The sequence below is a fragment of the Equus quagga genome, chromosome 13 (genome assembly GCF_021613505.1).
Source record: "Equus quagga isolate Etosha38 chromosome 13, UCLA_HA_Equagga_1.0, whole genome shotgun sequence".
NCBI classification, from domain to species: Eukaryota; Metazoa; Chordata; class Mammalia; order Perissodactyla; family Equidae; genus Equus; species Equus quagga.
In genome coordinates this window covers 83,214,215-83,237,531 of record NC_060279.1, presented here as the reverse complement: position 1 = coordinate 83,237,531, position 23,317 = coordinate 83,214,215, and the positions used below count along the sequence as shown (strand labels likewise).

Below are 23,317 nucleotides of genomic sequence, written 5' to 3'. Positions count from 1 at the left end.
AATGTTGGCCATTATTTCTTTATGTTTTTTTTTTCCCCCCTCTGGCCACACTCTGGTTCTTTCCACTAACTTTCTTTCATATCTTATGCAGAGTTTATATTTGTTATCTGTAGGAGAATTGGTCCAGATTGTCCCAGTGGAAGATGCCAGAGAGTCCGGAGGGTAGACCAAGATGTTGAGGTAGGAGAATGTAACTTTTCCCAGCCCAAATGCTTTCTGCAGTTCTCCAATAACAAACAGTATACAATCCTCTGTAGTTCATATATCCCCGGGAATCTGAGCATCTCTGACCTAGAAATGAATGACACTCACCAGGCATCCACACTGCAACGACGGGAGGGGAAGTTGGCTGACACGAAATACAGAAGCATGTTAAGAATTTGCTCAATATTCAGGATTTTGAACCCAACAATAGCAGTTTATTTAAATTACTTATGGCAACCAACAGTTTTGACATTGCAAGTCATTAAAAATTGGGCTGAAGAAGAATGCTTCATGATATGGAAAGATATTCACGATATATAATAGAGAAAAATGTTTAAAAAATCATGTACCATATAATCTCGTTTTTCTAAATTATTTATTTAGGTATAGAAATCTCAACCTGGGTGTGAAAGAAAAATACGTATTAAAGTTCAAACAAAAATGTTAATAGTGTTGGCAGCAGTTCTGAGTTGTGGGATTATGGGTGATTTTCCTTCTCTCCTTTTTGACTCCTTTACTTTTCGACAATAAATATTCTAATTTTCTCTACTCTCTAATCCTCTTCCCGGCTTTATATTTCTCCATAGCCCTTTTCACCATCCGATATACTATTTATTTTACTCATTCGTTTGTGGTCTGTCTCCATCCACTTGAAAGTAAGATCTAAGAGGCGGGGAATTTTGTCTGGTTTTTCCTCTGCCGTATTCCCCTGAATAGGTTTTCCTTATTTGCTTCAACTTCGAATGCAGGTGCTAATTCTGCAGTTTTCTTAGTCCCCCATACCAGGGACCACTTCCACTCTGGTCAGCGGCAGACCGGGCTTCAATCCCAGCAGTCTGGTTCCAAAGACGTCGTCTTTCACCGTCTCTGAACACTAATAATAATAACATTCCCATTTTGCAGCTGAGAAATTGACTAATTTGCTGTAGTCGCAGCGGTGATTGAACACAGTCTGGGTTCCCAGTCGCTGTTCTTCCTGTGACAAAACTTAGCACGGAAAGAAAACCACACTCCACAGACAGGCTCAGAGGGCCGAGCGACACCGCGGTCACCAGGACACACACAGCGTCACAAAGCCGCGCACAGGAGCGCACCACGGGCTCGGCCGCTGCGAGCTCCTCGCTGGGACACTCCGGGTCCGGTAACTAGGGACGCTTCTGGTCTCCAGGCGAGGGGCGGGAGAGTGGGCCTACTACGCGCCTGCGCACACTCGCGCCCGGCCCCGCCACGCCCCTGAAGCCGTAGGCCACGCCCTTCGAGCATAATCAGACGCGCTGGGTCGTACGCTGCGGCGCTAAGGTCCCTCCTCCCACTCTACAGGCTAAGGACACGCCCCTCTCCGCGAAACCACGCCCCATCCCCGCCCCTCGCGTCGGGCTCCTCCCCTTTACCCTGCACGCCTCTGGGAGATTCGGCGCTTGCGCACTCGGAGCCCGGAGTCGACTCCCGAAGGCCTTCGGGTGAGAGCGGCTGGCTTCCGGGCTGAGGCTGGTGGGTTGTCCTGGGTGGTGGGGAGTCGGAGCCCCAGGGCCCGGCGGGGCAGCCGGGGCGGACCGCTCTGACCCGGCCGAGGCGCCCCAGCCTGTGCGCCGCTGCGCCGTCGTCCCCGTGCCGACTACATGTCCCAGGGGCCCGCGGCGCGGCGCGTTTCCTTCGGTCCTCAGGGCGGGTGCACCGAGGCCGCGGCTGGAACCAGGTTCGGGACTGTGGGGCGGCTCGAGCAGGGTGTGTGTGAGGCAAGGGCGTGTGCAAGATCAGTGAGAGACCGGGGTGTGTGTCTGTGTGAGACAGAGCCTGGTCTGTGAAAGTCCGGAGAGGGTGCGACCGGGGTATGTTGGTGTGAGTGTGAGAGGGAGGGAGACAGACCGGAGTGTGAGAGACCGAGTGTGAGAGAGATGAGCGTGCCTGTGTGTGAAAGGTCAACAAGTGTGTGAGACTCCGGGAGAGACTGAGTGGGAGAGAGCGTGGTGTGTGTGTGTAAGAGAGAGACCTGAGTGTGTTGGTGTGTGTGTGATTAGAGACCAGTGAGCCGGTGAGACTGGAGTATGTGTGTCCTGCACGTGAGGTGTATGTGCGTCCGAGTGTGAGACCAGGATGTTAGTGTATTTGTGTGTGAGAAACCCATCTGTCTCTGAGAGAGACCCCTGAGTGTGTGTGTGAGACCATCATGTTTATGTGTGGAGAGAGGAAAACTGGCAATGCATCTGTGTGAGACCCAAGTGGGTAGGAGAGAGACCATGTGAACCATGGATTGTCACCCTAAGGCTTGCAAATGTGGCCTCTGTGGTTGTGGCGTGTGTGCAGGTGAGAAGCAGTGAGACGTGGGTGTGTGTGAGCCAATAAGATGGGGGGTGTGTGTGATGTTTGAGTATTGCCACAGGGGTTGGTACCCATGGCCTGTCTGAGACCATGGTGCATGTGACTGCATATAGTGTCCCTTCCTTTGGCTGCTTGTGACTGTATCCTCTGTGGGATCAGGGAGTGTGTGAGGATCTGGTGTCAGTGTTCGTGTGTCACCCTGTGTGCTTCTAACAGGCCCTGTGTGCCTGTGGTGTGTACGGGGCGACTATTGGGAAGATTGACAGCACTGGCTTCTTTATGTGTGTGGCTGTCTGGAATTGTGTGTTGCCGGGGGAAGGTTCCTGGAGTGGGATTCCCGCCCCCAGTCCGGGAGTTCCAGTAAGAAGCAAGAGGTTGGGGTACTCAAGCTCCTGATGGAGCAGGAGACACCCTCAGTTTTGAGTGACAGAAAGGAGGGGAAACCAGGGGGCTGAGGACAGAGGTGAGAGTCAAGGTGGCAGAATTTGGTGCTAAAGGATCCACTCCCTGGCCTGTCGTGGTGTTTAGGAGTCAGATTTTCAAACTATAGACTGTGTCAAAGCATGAAGCAGACACACAGGAAGGGGAAAAATCCACCTTTACCTATAAAATAGAGGAAATAGTAGCTATTTCATAGGATTATTTAAAAAATAAAGTGAAAGAATATAATCTGTGCAGAGTACCTAGCATGTCTCTAATTTTTGTTGTAATAAGACCAAAGAATGGGAAGTCAACTTTTAGAAAAAAGATTAAATTCAGGACTTTAAGCATAAGAGAAATAGGCATAAGTTATACCCCCTTAACTGTCATACGTTGCCGATAATCTCCCAGTTATGTGGGCAGTGGGACCAAAGAAAGCTGGGAGGGAGAACGGGAAGACAGGATTTTTAGGCTGGTGGTTCTGGAAGTTCAGAGAAGGCCTCATCTTTTGCTCTCCTTTCTCCCTCCAGCGTTGCCTTCCCGGGACACTGCTGTTCTCCAAGACTGAAGCCAGGAAGAAAAGGCGGAGATGACTGTTGAGCTGGTGAAAGCCGTACCTCAGGTTAGGTGGTATTTCTTTTCTCCTCCGTGAAGGGTGGTCTTACTGTTTAGGACTTAGTAATGCTTCTTTTCTTTTGAAAATTCCCTGATTAACAATCTTGTCCAAGGGCCTGGTTTCCCCTTCTCTCAGAAGACGCTGTCTTTAGCTCAGACTGCCTAATGGAGAGGTAAAACTGGGTGTGAGGAGACATAGAGCCCTCTCTTCTTCTCACCTCCTGTACATTTTTAGTTCAATGTTGACATTTGTGAAAAGATTTGGTTTCTGTTATATGGAATCGAGGTATCTCAGTGTCAGCGAGTTGCGTTCCAAGTTAAATGTGCATCTGATAGTCCTCTGTGGTTCAGAGAGTGCGTCAGGAATCATGCTCCCAGCAGAAGTTTGTCAAATCTCTAATTATATCCTTAGTTTCTTAAAAGTTGTTCTTTATTTTTTTATATATGACTTCCCAGCCTCATTTGTTCACCTAAAAAATCTTATCCTACTTGGCTTTTGAAAATTTAAAAACTTTAAGTAATAGATACAATTATATATACACATAGTACAAAGTTCAGAAGTCATGAAGCCTCCCTCTTGCTTCCCAGTTCCTCTGAGACAGTGACTATTCTCAGCTTCTTAGGTTTCATTCTAGGGCTAGTCTATGTATATATATAGGTACTTTCCCCCTTGATAGTGTTTTTTGTGTCCTGTTCAAGAAATCTCTGTCTACTCTTAGGGCATGTAGATATTCTATTTTTTTTTTTTTATAAAAGATTTGTTTTACCCTCACAGTTAAGTTTCTGACAAATTTAGACTTGATTTTTTTCATTTTTCTATGAGGGTAAGGTTCAAAATTACATGAAATTTTTATATTAAATGTTTAACCAATCATGATAAGGAAGGCAGGGGTTCATTTTTTTTCCAGTTGCCTGTCCATATGTCCCAATGGAATTTATTGTATAATTCATCTTTTTCTCACTGATATGGGGTGCCACCTATATCTTGTACTAAATTCCTGTATATACTTGTATTTCTGTTTTTAATCATAAAAATTTAAAATATATCATTTCCAAAAGGAACTCTGAATATAAGGGAGCCCTTAATTTTCTCAATGAGAAGTTTTTCCAGGTGGAAAACATACTTTCATTATCTAGATGAAAGTCAGTGTCCACTTATTAATATTTAATTAATTACACATTTTATATTGAAAATGATATTAAAATTAATTTTTTTGCTTGGGGAATATTGGCCCTGAGCTAACATCTGTGCCAATCTTCCTCTGTTTTATGTGGGATACTGCCACAGCATGGCTTGATGAGTGGTGCTAGGTCTGCGCCCGGGATCCAAACCTGCAAACCCCGGGTCACCAAAGCAGAGTGCACAGTCTTAACCACTATGCCACCAGGCCAGCCCCTAAAATTAATTTTAAAACTCTATGCTTTTTTTTCCCCACTGTCAGAGTTCATTAAATATTCATAAAAATTTACATGGATTTTGAGCATCTCTGTCTTCCTCAGCATTAGAACTACTTTATGAATCATCTAACATATTTCCAGAAATACGGTTTCTCTGTATGAGGTTGTTTGAAATTGTATCGAAAGTCACAAGCACCAGTTAGCATATCATTAGGATTTTTTTCTTTCCTCTCATTTTTCCTATAGGAATAAGTGGGGGTCTCCACGTTGTTACCACTTAACTGACTTAGTTGTTCTGATATGTAACTTTGTACTCCTGAATAATATGTTTGGAACACTCTTCCTTGATATTTTAATTTTAGATGTTATCTGTGAACCTACTACTATGGTTGATAAATGTGTAGTTCATTAATTACCCTGACACCCCAAATACACATACACACACAGTTTTCTTTTTCGTCAGCCTTCAGACATTATTTTATTACTATTTCTGCTTTAAGTCAGTGTTCAGGGTAGCTTGGTGTCTTTCATCAATTTTGGAAATTTTTTGACCACTGTCTTTTCAAATATTACCTCTGATCTTTTCTCTCATCTCCTTCTAAAGTTATAATTAAATGAGTGCTAGGTCTTTTTCACTCTGTTTTATGTGTTCCTTGTGCTTTAATTCTCTTCAACTCTCTAATTGGCTGTTAAATCCATCATTGAATTCTAAACTTCCATTATTGCATTTTTAGTTCTAGAATGTCTACTTGATTGTTTTGTATCATTTTCCATTTTCTGCTTAAATTCACCATTTTTTCTTTTAATTCTTTAAAAATATTGGTCATGATTGTTTTAACGTAGTTGTCACGTAATTCCATTATCTGAATCTCCTGTGAGTTTCTATTTTCTGATTTTTTTTCCTCTTGATTTTTGTCTTATCTGCTTCATATTTTGGGTTAGGTGCTGGACTTTATATATGAAAAATTTTAGGGATAACTTGAAATGTTGACGTCTTCCTCTTGATAGGACTTTTAAAAAATAAACTTTGTTTTTTATAACAGTTTTATATTTACAGAAAACTTGCAGAGCTAGTACAGAGCTCACCCATATACACCAACGCAGCTTCCCTTGTTACTAACATCTTGCATTAGTCTGGTGCATTCGTTACTATTGATGAACCGATATTGATACATTATTATTAACTAAATGCCTCGGTTTGTTCAGATTTCCTTAGTTTTTACTTACTGTCTTCTTTCTGTTTCAGGACCCTATCTAGGACACCACTTTACATTTAGTACTTCTATCTCCTCAGGGTCCTCTTGGCTATGACAGTTTCTCTTAACTTTCCTTCTTTTTGATGAGTTTGTCAGTATTGAGGAGTACCCACAAATTTTGTAGAACCTCTCTCAAATCTGATGGCTTTTTTCATCATTAGATTGGAGTAATGTGTTTTTGGAAGGAAGATCACAGCGGTGAAGTTTCATTTTCGTCACATCTTATCAAGGGGACATACTGCCAGCATCACTTATTCCTGTGCCTTGATTAGTAGGTTGAGGCAGTGTTTGTCAGTTTTCTCCAGTGAAAGGTTACTCTGTTTTGCACCTTTCCATACTGCACTCTTTGGAAGGAAGTTACTATGTACGACCCACACCTAACAAGTGGAAAGTTAAGTTCTACCTCGAGTGCAGAGTATCTTAAGTAATTCATTTGGAATTCTTACGTGTGAGAGATTTGTCTGTTCTCCTTCATTTATTTATTCAGTCACTTATTTGTATCAGGATGGACTCACGCATGTTTATCTTATACTTTAGGTTATATTCCAGTACTACTTTATTTTATTGCTCTAATTGTTCCAACCTTGGTCATTGGGTGCTCTTCCAGCAGCTCCTGTGTCCCATTGTCATACCCCATCATCGTGGGATATTTTGTTTTTTGTGCGCTGACTTTCTGATACTGCGTATCCAAGTGCATCCTGTGTATTTTCTGCCCAGGTGCTGGAGTCAGCCATTTCTCCTAGGTGGAGAGGGTTTACTGTTGCTTCAGGCAGACAGCTATGCTAGGAACAAATCTTAATCCAATCAGGAGCTGAAAAAATTAGAGGATGGGCATCAGTCTTTGTGCAGGCTAGGCTATTTCCCATTCACCATTAATCCTGGGGTGTAGTCCTTCCTTTGGGTTCCCAACCAAAAGGCTGGGATGTTTACCAGGACCTGTCTTTGGCAGACTTAAGTGATCTGTAAACACTCTAGATTAACATCTATTGCTGTTGTTTCTCCTGATGTTTCATTCCTCAGAAGTCCTCAACTAGTCCACTGTGAGAGTTTCATAATCTACTTCTGCTTGTGAACACTGGGTATCTCCTAACATGGGAGACCTTGGAAATAATTCATGGCATAAAGTATGTTGGGGAAAATGTTTGCCTTGTATATGGGCGCTTGTGGTATTTTTTAATGTGGAAGGGCTAATACCTAATACTCTCTCATTGCTCATCTTTTCCAGAATTCTCCAGACTGTTCTTATAAGTTTTTCCAGCACTTTTTAGAATCAGGCAGCTCTTAAAAACCTCTCTCATTATTTTAAACTGAGATGTATGTCTTCAGCAAATACACTTTTGAGGGCCTTGTATGTGCCAGGTGTTCTTTTAGATTCTGAGGGTGCAGCAGAGAATAAAACAAAGGCCCTGCCCTTGGTGGAGCCTACCTCCTAGAAGGGGAGAACAGACATAAAGAGACAAATTAGTATATGTCAAATAGTGAAAAGTGAAATGAAAAAAGATAAAAAAGAGTAAGTGGGAGAAGGAGTACTGGATAAGGGAAGGTCTGGATTTCGCTGTTTCTAGATCGCCGTGCAAGGCCCCTTTGACATTTGAGCAGAGACATAAAGAAAACAAGATAGCAAGTACATGGATGTCAGGAGAAGCTCGTTGCAGGCAGTGGGGACAAGATGTACAAGGGCCAGAGTCAGGAACATCTTTACTGTGTTCTGGAAGAGCAAGAAGGGCAGAGCAAATGGGAGAGGAATAGTAGATGATGTCGGGGAAGTCCTGAGCGCCAGACCATCTGAGTCTAAAAGCCTTATAAGGACCTAGGCTTTTACTCTGAAGACTTAGGGGAATTTTAATGAGAGGTGAGACATGAGGATTCCTCTGGCTGCTGTGTTGAAAGTAGACTGTAGGGGACCAAGGACAGAAGCAGGAGGGCTTGTTATAAAAATCCAGATAAGAGGTGACGTTGGCAAGGGCTGGGATGGAGAGTTTATCACATTTGTAGATTAATTTAAGGAGACTCAAAAGCTTGAGTTTTCTTATCCTAGAATAAAAAATGAGTGTGTATTTACATTTATTCAAGCTTTTGTATTGCTCAGTAGTATGTGTTCCATCTGTTCAGGACTTGTTTAACTGCCTTTAAGAAAATCCAACAGTTCTTTTAGTGATAGATTTGGTACTTTTTCTGTTAAATATATCTGTGTGTTTTAAAGAGATACATTTGTGAATGGAATGTTTTCCCATTGTCATCTCTAGTTGCACATTTCTAGAAAAGGGGGAAAAATTTTGTTAAATATGTATCTTATATCCAGGTATATAAGCCTATTTTTATGGCTTTGTTTGCTTTATATTTTTATGTTTTTTTGTATGTGCAGATTGATGATATATCTTTTATATATCTTTTATCACATTTGCTTTTAAAAATCATTACATTATATACTTTTTCTATTGGATTTTTATTTACTTCATGTCAGAATGGATTTTTAAAATTTTTTTCACTTTTTTAATGGAAAATTTCTAACATATACAAAAAATAAAGGGACTAGTTTAGTGAAATTCCCTTGCCCACCTCTTCCCATATTCCATCACTCGGCTTTAATACCAGCAATCAGAACAAACCTGGTGTATGTTTGTTCTCAATTCCACATATTTGCAGCATTAAATACATTTATCCGTGACAGAAATAATTATGTTAGCATCAGTCACTTTTTTTTTTTTTTAAAGATTTTATTTTTTCCATTTTCTCCCCAAAGCCCCCGGTACATAGTTGTGTATTCTTCGTTGTGGGTTCTTCTAGTTGTGGCATGTGGGACGCTGCCTCAGCGTGGTCTGATGAGCAGTGCCATGTCCGCGCCCAGGATTCGAACCAACGAAACACTGGGCCGCCTGCAGCGGAGCGTGCGAACTTAACCACTCGGCCACGGGGCCAGCCCCAGCATCAGTCACTTTTGGGGTTCTCCCCAGGTAAATTTTGGGTTACTTTCTCAGCTGGTTGAGGTTGCATAGTGTGCCCAACACGGCAGATTCTAACATTCAGTGTCCACTTCAGCTCCCTTCCAGTGCACCATGGTACACCATAAAGCTAAAAACTGCATTATCTAGACTCCTTTGCAGACAGAGTTCTATATATGACTTACGTTACCCTTAGTAGAGGCTTCCAGTATGACTTGTGGAAACAGGAAGCAGAGGCTGTGTGCAAGGAAACAGGATTATATAGCCATCATGTTGGGACAGGGGTTTGGTTCTTCTGAGGCAACTGTGGCTGAAGTTCTGCTGGTGGATCCTAGCATGTTAGATGCTCAGCTGTGAGTAATGTTTGAGAACGGAATTTTTGAAAAATAATTTTTTTTTTTTTTTGGTGAGGAAGATTGGCCCAGAGATAACATCTGTTTGCCAATCTTCCTCTTTTTTTCCCCTCTCCAAAGTCCCAGTACCTAGTTGTCTATCCTAGTTGTAAGTCCTTTTAGTTCTTCGGTGCAGGATGCTGCCACAGCATGGCTTGAAGTGTGTGTAGGTCCATGCCCAGGATCTAAACCAGCAAACTCTGGGCCGCTGAAGTGGAGTGCACAAACTTAACCACTACACCACCAGTCTGGCCCTGTACCATCTTTGTATAATTGGGATTTTCTCCTGATTGTGTACCTCTTAGTTGTATAGCATCCAGATCTGGTTCCTTAGTCCTCCTGGAAATCCTAGAAGTTATTCAGTACCTTGCAATAAATGTTTTTGTTCTTAAATGAAAAAAAAAAAAGAATGACAAGCTCTTCAAATGCTGTAAATTAGGATTTACTTCATTGAATATAAGATTATCAGTAAAAAACAATCACGGGACATACGTTGTACGTGTATATAAAGATACCTGTATAGACATTAGGAAGAATGGTATACATACCAGCTAATTAACCATGAGTATCAGGATCACAAGCAAATTTGTTTTTCTGTGGGAATAGCCAAAACACCTATTTACTTACCAGTGACCAAATTGTACCAAATATTGGAAAGAATGTGACCACTTTTTGCTTGCATCGATAAATTCATCTCATTTAATTTTATAAAAATGTGAAATGATGGGTCTCAGCCAAAATGGTGGCCTCAACTAACTAGAAGGTGAAAACCAGAATTCAGGAAAACCAGTAGTTCTCAGTCAATGTTAAAAATCTTTTAATACCTTTTTGTGAAAAATAGAGTAAACATTTTTCCAAAGGTGTGTACATCCTCTAATGTCCCATACATTGAATATTGTTGTATCATGCCTTTGTTCTAAACTTGTGTTGACTGTTTAAAAGTAAATTAAGATATTCTGTGCATTGTCTTTATTAGTTAATTACCAATGTCTTTGGTAACTTTGCAAATCAGGCACTGAGCATTAAGAAGATTATTTTCAATGGAAATAAACTTGAAGATGAAAAATGCTCATAATACTTTAAAAAAATCCTTACAACCTGCTGGTGATTGTAACTGGACTTAAATTGTTTCTCTTAGCACATTTAAATCTTTAGAAACTGAAAATTATAATTATTCAGTTTCTTTTTTTTTTTTTTTTAAGATTTTGTTTTTCCTTTTTCTCCCCAAAGCCCCCTGGTACATAGTTGCACATTTTTAGTTGGGGTTCCTTCTAGTTGTGGCATGTGGGATGCTGCCCCAGTGTGGCCTGATGAGCGGTGCCATGTCTGTGCCTGGGATCTGAACCAATGAAACCCTGGGCCGCTGAAGCAGAGTGCACGGACCCAACCACTCGGCCACGGGGCCCGCCCCTCAGTTTCATTTTTACATATCTTAGGTATATATTAGTTTGTCGTACTCAAACTCAATTCACAGGTTGGATGTGTTGTAGTGCTGGGTGATTTCTCATATTGCTTCCCAGCTGCCTCTGGTATGGCATTGCATGCTAGTTCTTAATGGTATAGCATAAGAAAATTGCGTTTTAATTATATTCATAATTTTTATTGTGTAAGAAAAAAAACATCAGCCACATCAGTTCAGTGCCTCTTCCCCTCTGAAACACTAAGATCCCATAGAGTGCCATTTGCAACATATCAGTTTAGATACTCTTTTATGTTTTTGAAGGTTCAACCACAGGTGTACGTTCTTCCTTGAAGCCTCGGTTTACTGCCCTGTGGCCAACTGTCCATATTTCCCCATGCTGAGAAATGGATTAGCACCACTGTATGCAATGCAGTTTAACACTTCAATAAGTACTATTTGAGGCTGGAGGTTAATATTATAATGTGTTTAAGTTTTTTCTCCTCCAAGGGCCATTTCTCACATAAAGTAGGGGCAACTTAACACTTCGGCTTGGAGTCATGTGTGGACATGAGCATTGGTTGATCAAGAATGTATTTGTGTTGTTCCAGGACTTGGTGACATTCAAGGATGTGGCAATAGACTTTTCCCAGGAGGAATGGGAATGGCTGACCCCTGCTCAGAGGAGTTTGTACAGGAGTATGATGTTAGAGAACTATCGGAGCCTGGTATCACTCGGTGAGGATATTTTCCCCTCTGCATAAATCGGAATCTACCCTGAGGGACTCTTTACATTTTTATTTATTATTAAAACTTTTTTTTTTATCATATGTAAGTTAGAATAGAATCGAGAAACAAAGAGGATATTCAGAGATTGATGGAAATTTCAGATTTAGAGTCAGTGACTTTGATGTGTATCAGATACTCCCTGGGTATGCCCTCAGGCAGTTGGGAACACAGGCCATGATGTGACTCTTACTGGTCTCCGGTCTCCTGTGCTGCTTTGTTCTCTCTGTCCTACAGTATCGTTATCACTGCTAGACGGTAACAAGGTTTACCAAGAATATAGCGGGATTACTATAAATTCAGAATATTGCTTTTAAAATCTGTATCTTTTTATTAACTTTCAATAAGTGAACCATTGAAACACAAACTCGGAAAATGGCTTCAGATATTGTTGGGGAAACTAACGTGGACCCTTCTCAGCCCTGGGCCCACCTCATTGCCTAGACTAGCTTTCTTTCCTCTAGAGGCCCCTGTTATCCTGCTTGTGGTTCAGTGAGCTCCTTGAAACTAAATTTATGACTTTCACCAAATTTGAGAAGTTTTTGGCCATTATTTCTTCAAATTTTTTTCTTTTTTTGCTCACTCTCTTCTCCTTCTGGGACTTCATTTACAAAGATGTTAGAACCTTTGATATTGTGCCCTATGTAAATGAGGATCTGTTTACTTTTGTAAGTCTTTTTTCTCTGATTTTCAGATTGATTTCTCTCGATTTATCTTCAAGTTCACCGACTATTTCCTTGTCCTCTTCAATGTCTTGTTAAGCCCATCTAGTGAAATTTTAAATTTCACGTACTGTAGTTTTCAACCCTAAACTTTCCACCTGATTCTTTTTTATAATTTCTGTTCTCTACTGAGAAATTACAACTATATTTTTCTTTACATTCTTGAGAATATATATAATAGCTATTTTAAATCCTGGTCTACTAATTCCAACATCTCTGTTATCTCACGTTGGATCTCCATCAGTTGTCTTTTCTTCTGAGTTGATTCACTTTTTCCTCTTTCTTCTTATGCATAGTAATTTTGGACTTTACCCTGGACACCGTAAAACACTGTAGAGACTCTGGATTCCGTTCTATTTCTCTGAAGAGTATTGACTTTTTTTAAAGGAGGCAGTTACCTCGACTCAAATTCCAAACCCTGTAACTAGGGGCCCTTTACAGTACGTCATTTGCTGCTGCCTGATGATCCTCTGAAAATGCTGGGCTGAATTTCTGCCCGTGGCCCCTTAGGGAACTGTTTAACCTTTATAGAGTTGACTCTTGGCATTCTCGCTAGACTATATCAGAAGCTTTCTGTAGTCTGTCCTTAAAATGTGCTGTACCCTTTTATCTAATCATTCCTATAACATTATTCCGTCAGAATTAGGGAACTGGCTTATAGTTCTGAAATACCTAAAACACGACCATTTTTCATGTCTTTTTTCGTATGCAGGACTTTGCATCTCTAAGCCATATGTGATCTCTTTATTGGAGCAAGGGAAGGAACCTTGGGAGATGAAGAATGAGATGACAAGAAGCCCATTCCCAGGTGAGTATGGGAGAACCAGATGGGGGAATCCTTTCTAGGTAATGGCTCAGCCATTTTCAAAGATGATCCCTCCTCACTTATGCTTCTTAGAAACTCTTCTCAAGGCTCCTAACCCTTGGAAGAAAGGTAAAACTTTACTACTTAGCATGGGATCCCCAAATATCTTCTCTTCTACTTGACTCTCTTCTCTCTAATAACTCGTTTCCCAAAAATCTGTATCTAGCTCCCTCCCATCCTCTCTTTCCTTTTGCCATACAGACTTGTATAAGCTTCTTTGTTTCTTAAATCTTTCTTAACTCCGAATTAGGTGTCACTTGCAAATCATAACACCCTGCTGCTTTAAATCTTTCTTTGCTTTCCTGTTATCAATAGGAAAAACCCAAACCCTGCCAGCCCCTATGTGATCAATGCCTTCCTACTTCTCCAGCCTTATCCTCTATCACTTTTTAGCTTTTTCACTATTCGTTAGTCCAGAGTTTTCTAAACTATGCAAGGTACCCAGGTATGCTTCAGGTGCATTACAGGTATGCCAAGATAGGAGTCTGTCAGCCTTATGAGTCCAAATGGGGCCAGTGTTTAAGGCACATTTGTTCTTTCTTCAAACCTTATATTCTAGTTCACAAGGCAGGAAAGGTGGTAAAATATGAATGTGGTAAGTAAGAATGTAAGTAAATAAGAATGTGATTAGTAATAGTGATACCAATGTACATATCATTATAAAACAATATCTTCAAAAAGACACAAGGCAAAACCCCTCTGAGATGTGGCCTGCGTAGTAACACTTTTCCTAGGCTGGTGAAAGTAAGAAGATAAATGGAAAAATCCCTTAATATGCAGGCTGAAGTTCAGGAATCTATGAAAAATGAAGAGTTCAATGTATTGCAACACATGGAGATGGTTCATAGGAACACTATTTTCTAATTATGAAAAGAGAACTCTAGGATTTTACCTAGACCCCAAGGGAAGTCACAAAGAATAAGGTATTTATGACTGCTGGGGATCTGTAGAGATTTCTGAGCAGCAGTAGTTATTTGGTGATATTGGTATTTAAACAAAGTTAACCTAGCTGTATATGCAAGTCAACAGGAAGTGGGAGAGAATAGAGAACGGGAGTTTAATTTATAGTCTGCTGTTTTAATGCAGGCATAAAATATTATTACCACTGCAGACTACTTCTCCAGGACTTCATTATCCTGTGTTTAATTTTTTTAATCATCTTTTCCATGTCCCTCTATAAGCTCTCGTTCTCTGAAGTCTGCTTGAATATTTTTCAGTTGATATGCCTGTACGTAATAGATTTTGTGGGGTTCGTTATTTTTTAATCATTTTTTCTACGTTAAGTGTTTCCTTTGTTATAGCCCATGATAAAGGAAGCATTTGCTTTTTTGATATCTTTTAGATTGGGAATCTATGTATGAGATGCAAGAATTATCTCTGAAGCAGTTCATGTGTGATGATGTGTTAATGAAGAGAATTACAAGCTATGGACTTAAGCGTTCCACTTTTGGGGAAAATTGGAAATGTGAAGATGTTTTTGAGAGGCAGCTGGTAAGTCAAGAGACATTTATCAGGCAAGAAACAATAACTCATAAAGAAACCCTTACTAAGGAAATAGACCATAAGTATAACAAATATGGGAAATTTGTCCATCTAGACAATGTAGAAGAGAATGTTTATAATCACAAGTCAGATAAAAAAATCTTTTCCAAAAATTCCATGGTAGTGAAACCCAAGAAAGTCTATGCAGGAAAGAAACTTTTTAAATGTAATGAATGTGAGAAAACCTTCACCCAGAGCTCATCCCTTACTGTTCATCAGAGAATTCATACTGGAGAGAAACCATATGAATGTAAGGAATGTGGGAAAGCTTTCAGCCAGAGTCAACACCTGTCTCAACATCACAGAATACATACTGGAGAGAGACTCTTTGAATGTAAAGAATGTAGGAAAGCCTTCAGCCAAAATGTACACCTTATTCAACATCAAAGAATTCATACTGGAGAAAAACCGTATAAATGTAAGGAATGTAGAAAAGCCTTCAGCCAGCCTGCACACCTTGCTCAGCATCAGAGAATTCATACTGGAGAGAAGCCCTATGAATGTAAGGAATGTGGAAAAGCCTTCAGTGATGGCTCATCCTTTGCCCGACATCAGAGATGTCACACTGGCAAAAGACCCTATGAATGTATTGAATGTGGGAAAGCCTTCAGGCAGAACACATCCCTTATTCGTCACTGGAGATATTATCACACTGGGGAGAAACCTTTTGATTGTTTTGATTGTGGGAAAGCCTTCAGTGATCACATAGGCCTTATTCAGCATAGGAGAATTCATACTGGAGAGAAACCCTACAAATGTAATGTGTGTGGAAAAACTTTTAGCTATGGCTCATCCCTGACTGTCCATCAGAGAATTCACACAGGAGAGAAACCTTATGAATGTGATGTCTGTGGGAAAGCTTTCAGCCATCATGCTTCACTCACTCAGCATCAAAGAGTGCATTCTGGAGAGAAGCCATATGAATGCAAGGAATGTGGGAAAGCCTTTAGGCAGAGTATACACCTTGCTAGTCATTTGAGAATTCATACTGGTGAAAAACCCTATGAATGTAAAGAATGTGGAAAGGCTTTTAGCATCAGTTCACAGCTGGCTACTCATCAGAGAATTCATACTGGAGAGAAACCTTATGAATGCAAGGAATGTGGTAAAGCTTTCAACCAGAGGGCACACCTTGTCCAACATCATAAAATTCATACTGGAGAGAAACCTTATGAGTGTAATGAATGTGGAAAAGCCTTCAGCCAGACTACTCGCCTTATTCAGCATCAGAGAGTTCATACTGGAGAGAAACCCTATAAATGTACTGAATGTGGAAAGGCTTTCAGTGATAGCTCATCCCGTGCCCAGCATCGGAGACTTCATACTGGCCAAAGGCCCTATGAATGTGTTGAATGTGAGAAGGCGTTCAGAACAAAATCATCCCTTGTTTGTCATCAAAGATGTCATACTGGGGAGAAACCTTATGAATGTAGTGCATGTGGTAAAGCCTTTAGCCATCGTCAATCCCTTACTGTTCATCAGAGAATTCATTCTGGAGAAAGACCATATGAATGTAAGGAATGTAGGAAAACCTTCAGCCAGGTTGGACACCTTAATCTACATCAAAGAATTCATACTGGAGAGAGATCTTATGAATGTAAAGAATGTAGAAAAGTTTTCAGACAAAGTGCACACCTCACTCATCATCAGAAAATTCATGCTACAGAGTCATCTCTGGGATCCAGCTCATCCTCACCCCTTATGTCACCAAGTCCTGTCCATATTTCTGCTAAATATTTTTGGAATTCATCCACTTCTTTCAATTCTCATCGACCTAGTCCAAAACACAATCGTTTTACCTGGACTATTCCAATTGTCTAAAAACTGGTTTCCATGCATCCTCCTTTGTCCCCTTCAAATTCATTCTTCACACTCCTACCACAGTGGTCTTTTAAAGATGTAAATGTAATTTACATATTCTTCTTCTGTTAAAACCTTTGTTATGAAATTTTAACAACTTGATGCATATGAAGTCCTTTGCATGGTACCTGACTCAGACTAAGTGCTTGGTAAATGTTAGGTCAGCATTCTTCAGAGTCTGCTTAAAAATTATTTTTAAATAGTAAACTCTGGAAAGCAGTATATCAGTGCTAGGAGATCATAACAATTTGAAACTGAAACTATATCTTAAGGTGAATGATGATATGTTTTAAAGCTTGATATCATAATCAAGTAATATAGTGGCTTTGTCATGACTCTAAGGCTGTGTTTCTTTGTTGGTGAGCAAATTCAGTGTGACCTGATACATAGAATATGTTTTAGGAAGTGTCTAGAGATCTGGATAAGACTAGAACAAAAGAATTAGAATTTGTTGGGAAGAATGTAAGATGATACATAGTCCAAAACAAAAAAATTACTAATATTTAAAACTGAAGGGGGGCCAGCCTGGTGATGTATTGGTTAAGTTCACATATTCTGCTTTGGCGGCCCAGGGTTTGCAGGTTCAGATTCCAGGTGCAGACCTACACACAGCTTGTCAGACCATGCTGTGGCAGCATCCCACATACAAGGTAGAGGAAGATTGCCACAGATGTTAGCTCAGGGAGAATCTTCCTCGAGCAAAAAGAGGAGGCTTAGTGGCAATAGTAGCTCAGGGACAACCTTACACATGCACAGAAAACCAAATCGGAAGAAATAGAGAACTTGAATAGTCTAGCCCTATTTAAAGGCACCTGGGTTCATAGATTAATTCTTAACTTTCAAGGAACAACTAATTGAGCTGTTCCAGAGTATAGAAAAAATATTTAAAATATTCCACTTCTTTCATGAGGCTGACTCAACTCCGATATCAAACCCAGAAACAGATGAAATTATAGATGCATGTACTCATGCTTATATAGAGAAAGGAAATTATTAACCCCTATTGAAGGAGACCAGAGGTTCTGAATAAATGGAGATCCACACAAGTTTTTAGATGGAAGTTTCAGTATTGTAAAGATGTCTGTACATTCACTCAATTCCAGTCCAGTCCTTGTAGGATATCTTTACATTGACAGTTTTATTCTGAAAATCACATAGAATGATAAATAGGCATTACAAAGATTTTTTTTTTTTGTGCAAGAAGATTTGCTCTGAGCTAATGTTTGTTGCCAATCTTCTGCTTTTTTCTGCCCCAAAGCCCCAGTGTATGACTGTATATCATACTTCTAAGTCCTTCTAGTTCCTTCTGGCAGCATGGCTACTGACAGATGAATGGTGTGGTTCTGCTACTGGGAACTGAACCTGGGCTGCCAAAGTGGTGAGGGTGCTGTACTTTAACCACTAGGCCATCAGAGCTGGCTCCACAAGGACATTTTTGAAGAAGATCATATACTTGTGAATTTAGTATATTGTAAAAGTGGTATTTTTGATGTGTCAGTGGGAGGGATGGATTATGTAAGTGGTGTTTGATCTGTATTTCACCACTTACAGAAAAGTTCACTCACTATGGATTGAAGATGTAATACGAAACACAATATTAAGATTCTAGAGGAGAACGTAGACTACTTCTATCCCATTGGGTTCAGGAAGGCTTTGGTAAGCAGGACACAGAGCCCAGGAGCCATAAGGAGAAAGAGAGACAGGTAGGACCATACAAAAAATTTAAACCTTTTCTATGGTATCAAACCATGTGTGCAATATTAAAGGCATATGACAGGCTGAGAGATTTTTAAAACGTATATTACGAAAGATATCGCCCTTATAAAAAATGCTGTTGGAAAGCAGCAAGGTCAAGATAAGATAGACAGTCTGGCAAAGCTTACCAACAAACAACTCTTAGATGAAGAAATTAAAACAATCAAATAAAATACAGGAGGTTTTAATCATGCTAATGATCAGATGTATGCAAATTTTAAAAGTCCTCACCACCAACACAAATCACAAATTTTGTGAGAATCTTGGCTAATATCAAGTACTGTTGCAGATGTAAGAAACCATATTTTTTTTTAAAAGATTTTATTTTTCCTTTTTCTCCCCAAAGCCCCTTGGTACATAGTTGTGTATTTTTAGTTATGGGTCCTTCTAGTTGTGGCATGTGGGACCCCACCTCAGCATGGCTTGATGAGCCGTGCCATGTCCGCGCTCAGGATCTGAACCGGCGAAACCCTGGGCCGCCGAAGCGGAGCGTGCGAACTTAACCACTTGGCCACGGGGCCGGCCCCATGTCAGCATTTTTAATGTAATTAATCTTTGCTGCAATTCTACATCTAGGAATTTATCTTCTTGAAAAGGAAAAATGCAGAAATGTAGATGCATAAGCACATTTATTAGAAATGTAAAATTGGAACAGCTTAAACATCCAGCAATAGTAAATCGATTACTTAAATTATGGAAGATCAGCTCAGTATATTATTATACAGTCCCTGAAAAGAATAAGATAGCTCTCTGTACTCGTAGAAAGATGTCTTGTAGTTTATTAATAGAAAATGTGATTTTCATCACCTTGTAATACAATCACATAGTTATAAATACATAAACTTTATAAAGTTAAAATTATGAAAATGTGTACATATCGGATGGTATTTGTTGTTTTTCCCTGCAATACAAATAGAAACCACACAGACACAAATACACACAGACTTTTTCCCTGAGCTGCTCTGATGCCATTCCATAAGGTTTTGTTTGCATCACCAGTTGTACACAGTTCACTTTACTCCACTCAGTAGAGGGACACAGGAGGGAGTTGCATATGAGTCATCTCTGGCCACCACTTAAAGGTGATGCATAAGTTCCTGCTGCTCTGCTTTCGAGAGCTGACGAGATTCATCTTCTTTCCAGGTTGTATCCCACCTCTATCTTGTTTTCATTTTAAAATTACATTAAGTTCTTTTCCAGTCAACCAAAGAAACCTAACTAATACAGAAATTGGTAGCATTGAGTTGGTTTCAGGCGAAAGGTCCTCAGAAAATGTGGATTATTATTAAAGTTTGGTTATTGGGTGAAATGCAGCAAAGGATTGTAAGGCCTCTAATCATATTTTGTGCCATGAGAGTAGCATGCATTTATAGTAACGGTAAAACAACTCATCAGCTGTGGTCTCGATTGCCAACGCCTTGACCAATTGAAAGAGGACGAGAAGTGCCAGTTCAAGAGGTATGTGTGCTGCCCGTTCGTAATGGAATTGGACAATATAAAGCAAGAGAAAGAACAACTTAGATCTTAAGATTTTTGTTTCGAGGCATGTACTAGATCACAAGCTGTTTTGGTAACAGTTGAAAGACTCTTCCTCCTTATGGCTCTATGGCTCTGATTGCTAAATATCAAAGAATGAGCCTGTAGGTTGCTGAGCTACAGCGCCAGTTGGCTAACAATTTTGGCAGGTTTCTTAAGTAAGATGTTTGACATTAATTAGGAATGGTCAGTATCCTGGTTTTTGGAATGAGGATTTGTGGGAGAATTTGGGGATTTTAAAACTCTAAGCCCCAATGAAACCTTAAGAAACAATACCAATGAATTCTCCTTTGCCTGAGCTACCCATGGATGAAGGCAAACCAATTTGCCTTTTAGCCAAGCAATATTGTACCTCCGCTGATTTAAAAAAAGAAAGAAAGGGGCCAGCCCGGTGGCATACTGGTTAAGTTCACATACTCCCCTTCGGTGACCCAGGGTTCACAAGTTCAAATCTCAGGCGTGGGCCTACACACCACTCATCAAGTCATGCTTTGGCAGTGTCCCACATACAAAATAGAGGAAGACTGGCACAGATGTTAGCTCAGGGCCAATCTTCCTCACCAAAAAAAAAAAAAAAAAAAGATTCTAAAGTAGTCTAGAAGTTGATATAAAAAAAAGAGATTAGGGAAGGGAACAAAGACTCCTGTATTTATCAACATTTATATCAGAAGGTAGAAAATGGCTGCAGGAGTGGGTTTTAATAGTGCTTGACCTCAGAAATTGGAACAAAACTTTGAACTGGGCTGAAATTATTTATAGGTGTACACATGAGTAATTAAATATTCGTAGTGCTAATTTGTGTGGCTTATTGCTTTTCTTATAATTTTCTGGGTAGATGACTGCAAAGCTATTAAGTCCTGACTGATACTAAGTGACATTGAAAGCCCAGAAATGATCTTACCTGATACACAAGAAAGACGTGGAAAAAGTTTAGGATGCTGAATTCGCTTTCTCATGTCTGAGTTTCTCTCTTACCCTATCATTAGGCTCCCTGAGATGGGGCCAAAATGCCTTTCCTTGAACCTGGGGAAAGTATCACTGCCTTAGAAAGTGCTTTACTTGTCGTCAGGACGCTGCTCATACTGGAGAGAGGCCCTGCTTTTGGAAAACGATTTCTGATCTCTAGCAAATGAGGGAGACCAGGGAAGCTGAGCCCCAGGCAGCGGCAACTCAGAAGAAGCCAAGTGGTGGATGCAGTGGTGTAGGTGGGTAGGCTCATGTGTGTGTGTAAGTGTGTTTATGTTTGTGTATAAATATCTACATGTATATGTAATATATGTATATATTATATATAGTGTGTATCTGTACTATGCGTATATAATGTGCACACATTGTATATATGTTTATATGTTATATATGTACATATATACATACATTATAACTGACAATTCAATAAGTTATATTAAAAACAAAGACAATAGTTTGGAAACAGTGAGTTCCGAACATTTATTTCCTACATTTTACTAATGACTACATATCTGGATGGGAAACCTGCATAATAGTCCTTGAAATATTGAGTCTTCCAGTTTGTGAACATAGTGTATTACTCTGTTTATTTAGATATTCTTCCGTTTCCATGATCAGTGTTTTAAAGTTTTCAGCATGTAGATCCTACACATATTTTGTTAGATTAATACCCAACTACTTCATTTCAGGGGGGAATATCATAACTGATATAATTCTTTAGAGTTTTCTGTGTAGATAATCATGTCATCCTTGAATAAAGACACTTTTATTTATTCCTTTGCAATCTGGATGTTTAGAAATGGTATTTTTAATTTTTGTTTCTAAGTGTTCATTCCCTGAGGCACTTGGTTTTTTTTTTCCCTAATCTTTTTTCCTCTATGCTTCAGATTGGATAATTTCTATTGATCTCTCTTCAGGTTTACTGAATCTTACTTCTTTCATTTCCATTCTGCTTTTAAGCCCAGTGAATTTTTTATTTCACATACTGTCTATTTCAGTTTGATGAAGTCAAATTTATTACTCTACTGCCCTTCAAGTAGGTTCATAAAAATTTAATCGAGGCAAGACTTCACCTCTTGGGCTAAGCCTTTTTCTTTTACATTTATGGTAAGTGATGAGTATTCTTTATGATAAAAGACAGTTTATGCTATTGCTTTCCGTTCACAGAACTACTTATGGCAACCTTTTCTTTCTAGCCTGAAGCTGGAAAACCATAATTTTAACAAAAGCTGAATGAAAGTATTTGAGGTTTAGAATATTTGTATTCTAAATTTTTATTCAGGTAAAGAAGTTCCCCACCATTACTAGTTTACGAATTTTTTTTTTTTTTAAGTCAGAGACGTGTGTTGGATTTTATCAAATGCTTTTCCCTCATCTATAGAGATGATAGAGGATTTTTTTCACCTTTTATTTATGAATGGTGGTGAATTTCATTACAGATTCCCACCCTGGCATTCCTGTGATATAGCCTTGTAAATGAATAAAACATAGCTAACTCAGATAATGGTGAATGTTCTGGAGAGGATTTTAAAAGGTCACGAGGGTAGTATTTGTGACTGGGAGGCCGGGCAGCCCTCTAGGAGGAGATGGCAGGTGAATGACAAATAGGCGCCAGCCCGGACCCAGGGCCTGCAAGCACCAAGGGAGCGACATTCGGAGGATGGCTGTGAGAGGTGGGGGCCGCGTACCCAGGGAGAAGCGGACCCATCTGGGCTCAAAGGTGTGATGCGAATCGGACACACGAAGGCCCGCTGCGCTCACAAGCCCCACCCCCATCAGAATCACACTCTGGAAACTGGCAAGGCCCAGAGCGTCCCCCCAACTCTGTCAGCGGTGACACCTCTGGGGACGCCCACCGCGACGACCGCGCTACCTGCCCCGCCCAGCCTCATCTCAATCATCCCCGAGGCCCCGCCCCTCGGCGTAAGCCCCGCCCCTGCAACCGAGCCTGCGCGCTCCAAGCCCGGCGCCGACTCCCAGAAGCCCTTGGGGGGCGGTTCTGTCTCTCGGGGCGTCCTGTACTTCCGGCCAGACCCGGGCCTGGTATCGACAACCACTGGGCAGCGGCGATCCAGAGGGGCCGGGAGCGACCGGCCCAGGGCCGAGCCAACGGACGCTGTGCAGGCTCGGGGCAGGTCCACCCACCTCGCTGCCTGCGCATCGCTCGGCGCCGCCGCGCCCCGGCCGGGACTACGTTTCCCAGAGGGCGTAGCGGCGGGCGGCCACGCCCACCTCCGGCGGCGGCCCCCTGCACGGTTCCTGCGGGCCCGGCGGGGTCGCGGGCTCGGCGGCCGGGGTCGGGCGCGGGGCGGGGCCGGGGCGGGGCCCGCTGGCTGCCAG

The 23,317-nt window shown here is 40.9% G+C and overlaps 1 protein-coding gene across 3 annotated transcripts; it reads left to right on the top strand.

Moving 5' to 3' along the window:
• The first annotated feature begins 1,641 nt into the window (after nucleotides 1-1,641).
• Nucleotides 1,642-17,269, top strand: ZNF471 (zinc finger protein 471). 3 transcript variants are annotated; one of them, XM_046681592.1, is made up of 5 exons: nucleotides 1,642-1,664; nucleotides 3,474-3,565; nucleotides 11,557-11,683; nucleotides 13,166-13,261; nucleotides 14,661-17,269. In XM_046681592.1, the coding sequence occupies exons 2-5, from the start codon at nucleotides 3,533-3,535 to the stop codon at nucleotides 16,679-16,681; spliced, it is 2,277 nt and encodes a 758-aa protein (XP_046537548.1). In that variant the 5' UTR covers nucleotides 1,642-1,664; nucleotides 3,474-3,532; the 3' UTR covers nucleotides 16,682-17,269. The 3 variants fall into 3 exon arrangements, with proteins under 3 accessions (XP_046537548.1, XP_046537547.1, XP_046537546.1); XM_046681591.1 differs by lacking the exon at nucleotides 1,642-1,664 and adding an exon at nucleotides 1,693-1,900; XM_046681590.1 differs by lacking the exon at nucleotides 1,642-1,664 and adding an exon at nucleotides 1,693-1,940.
• The last annotated feature ends 6,048 nt before the right edge of the window (nucleotides 17,270-23,317 follow it).

Bases quoted from the DNA above. Each gene is read 5' to 3' on its own strand.
- ZNF471 (XM_046681592.1), top strand. From the start codon at position 3,533: ATGACTGTTGAGCTGGTGAAAGCCGTACCTCAG. The intron at 3,566-11,556 runs GTTAGGTGGTAT...GTGTTGTTCCAG, and splicing joins TGGTGAAAGCCGTACCTCAG to GACTTGGTGACATTCAAGGA. The intron at 11,684-13,165 runs GTGAGGATATTT...TTTCGTATGCAG, and splicing joins TCGGAGCCTGGTATCACTCG to GACTTTGCATCTCTAAGCCA.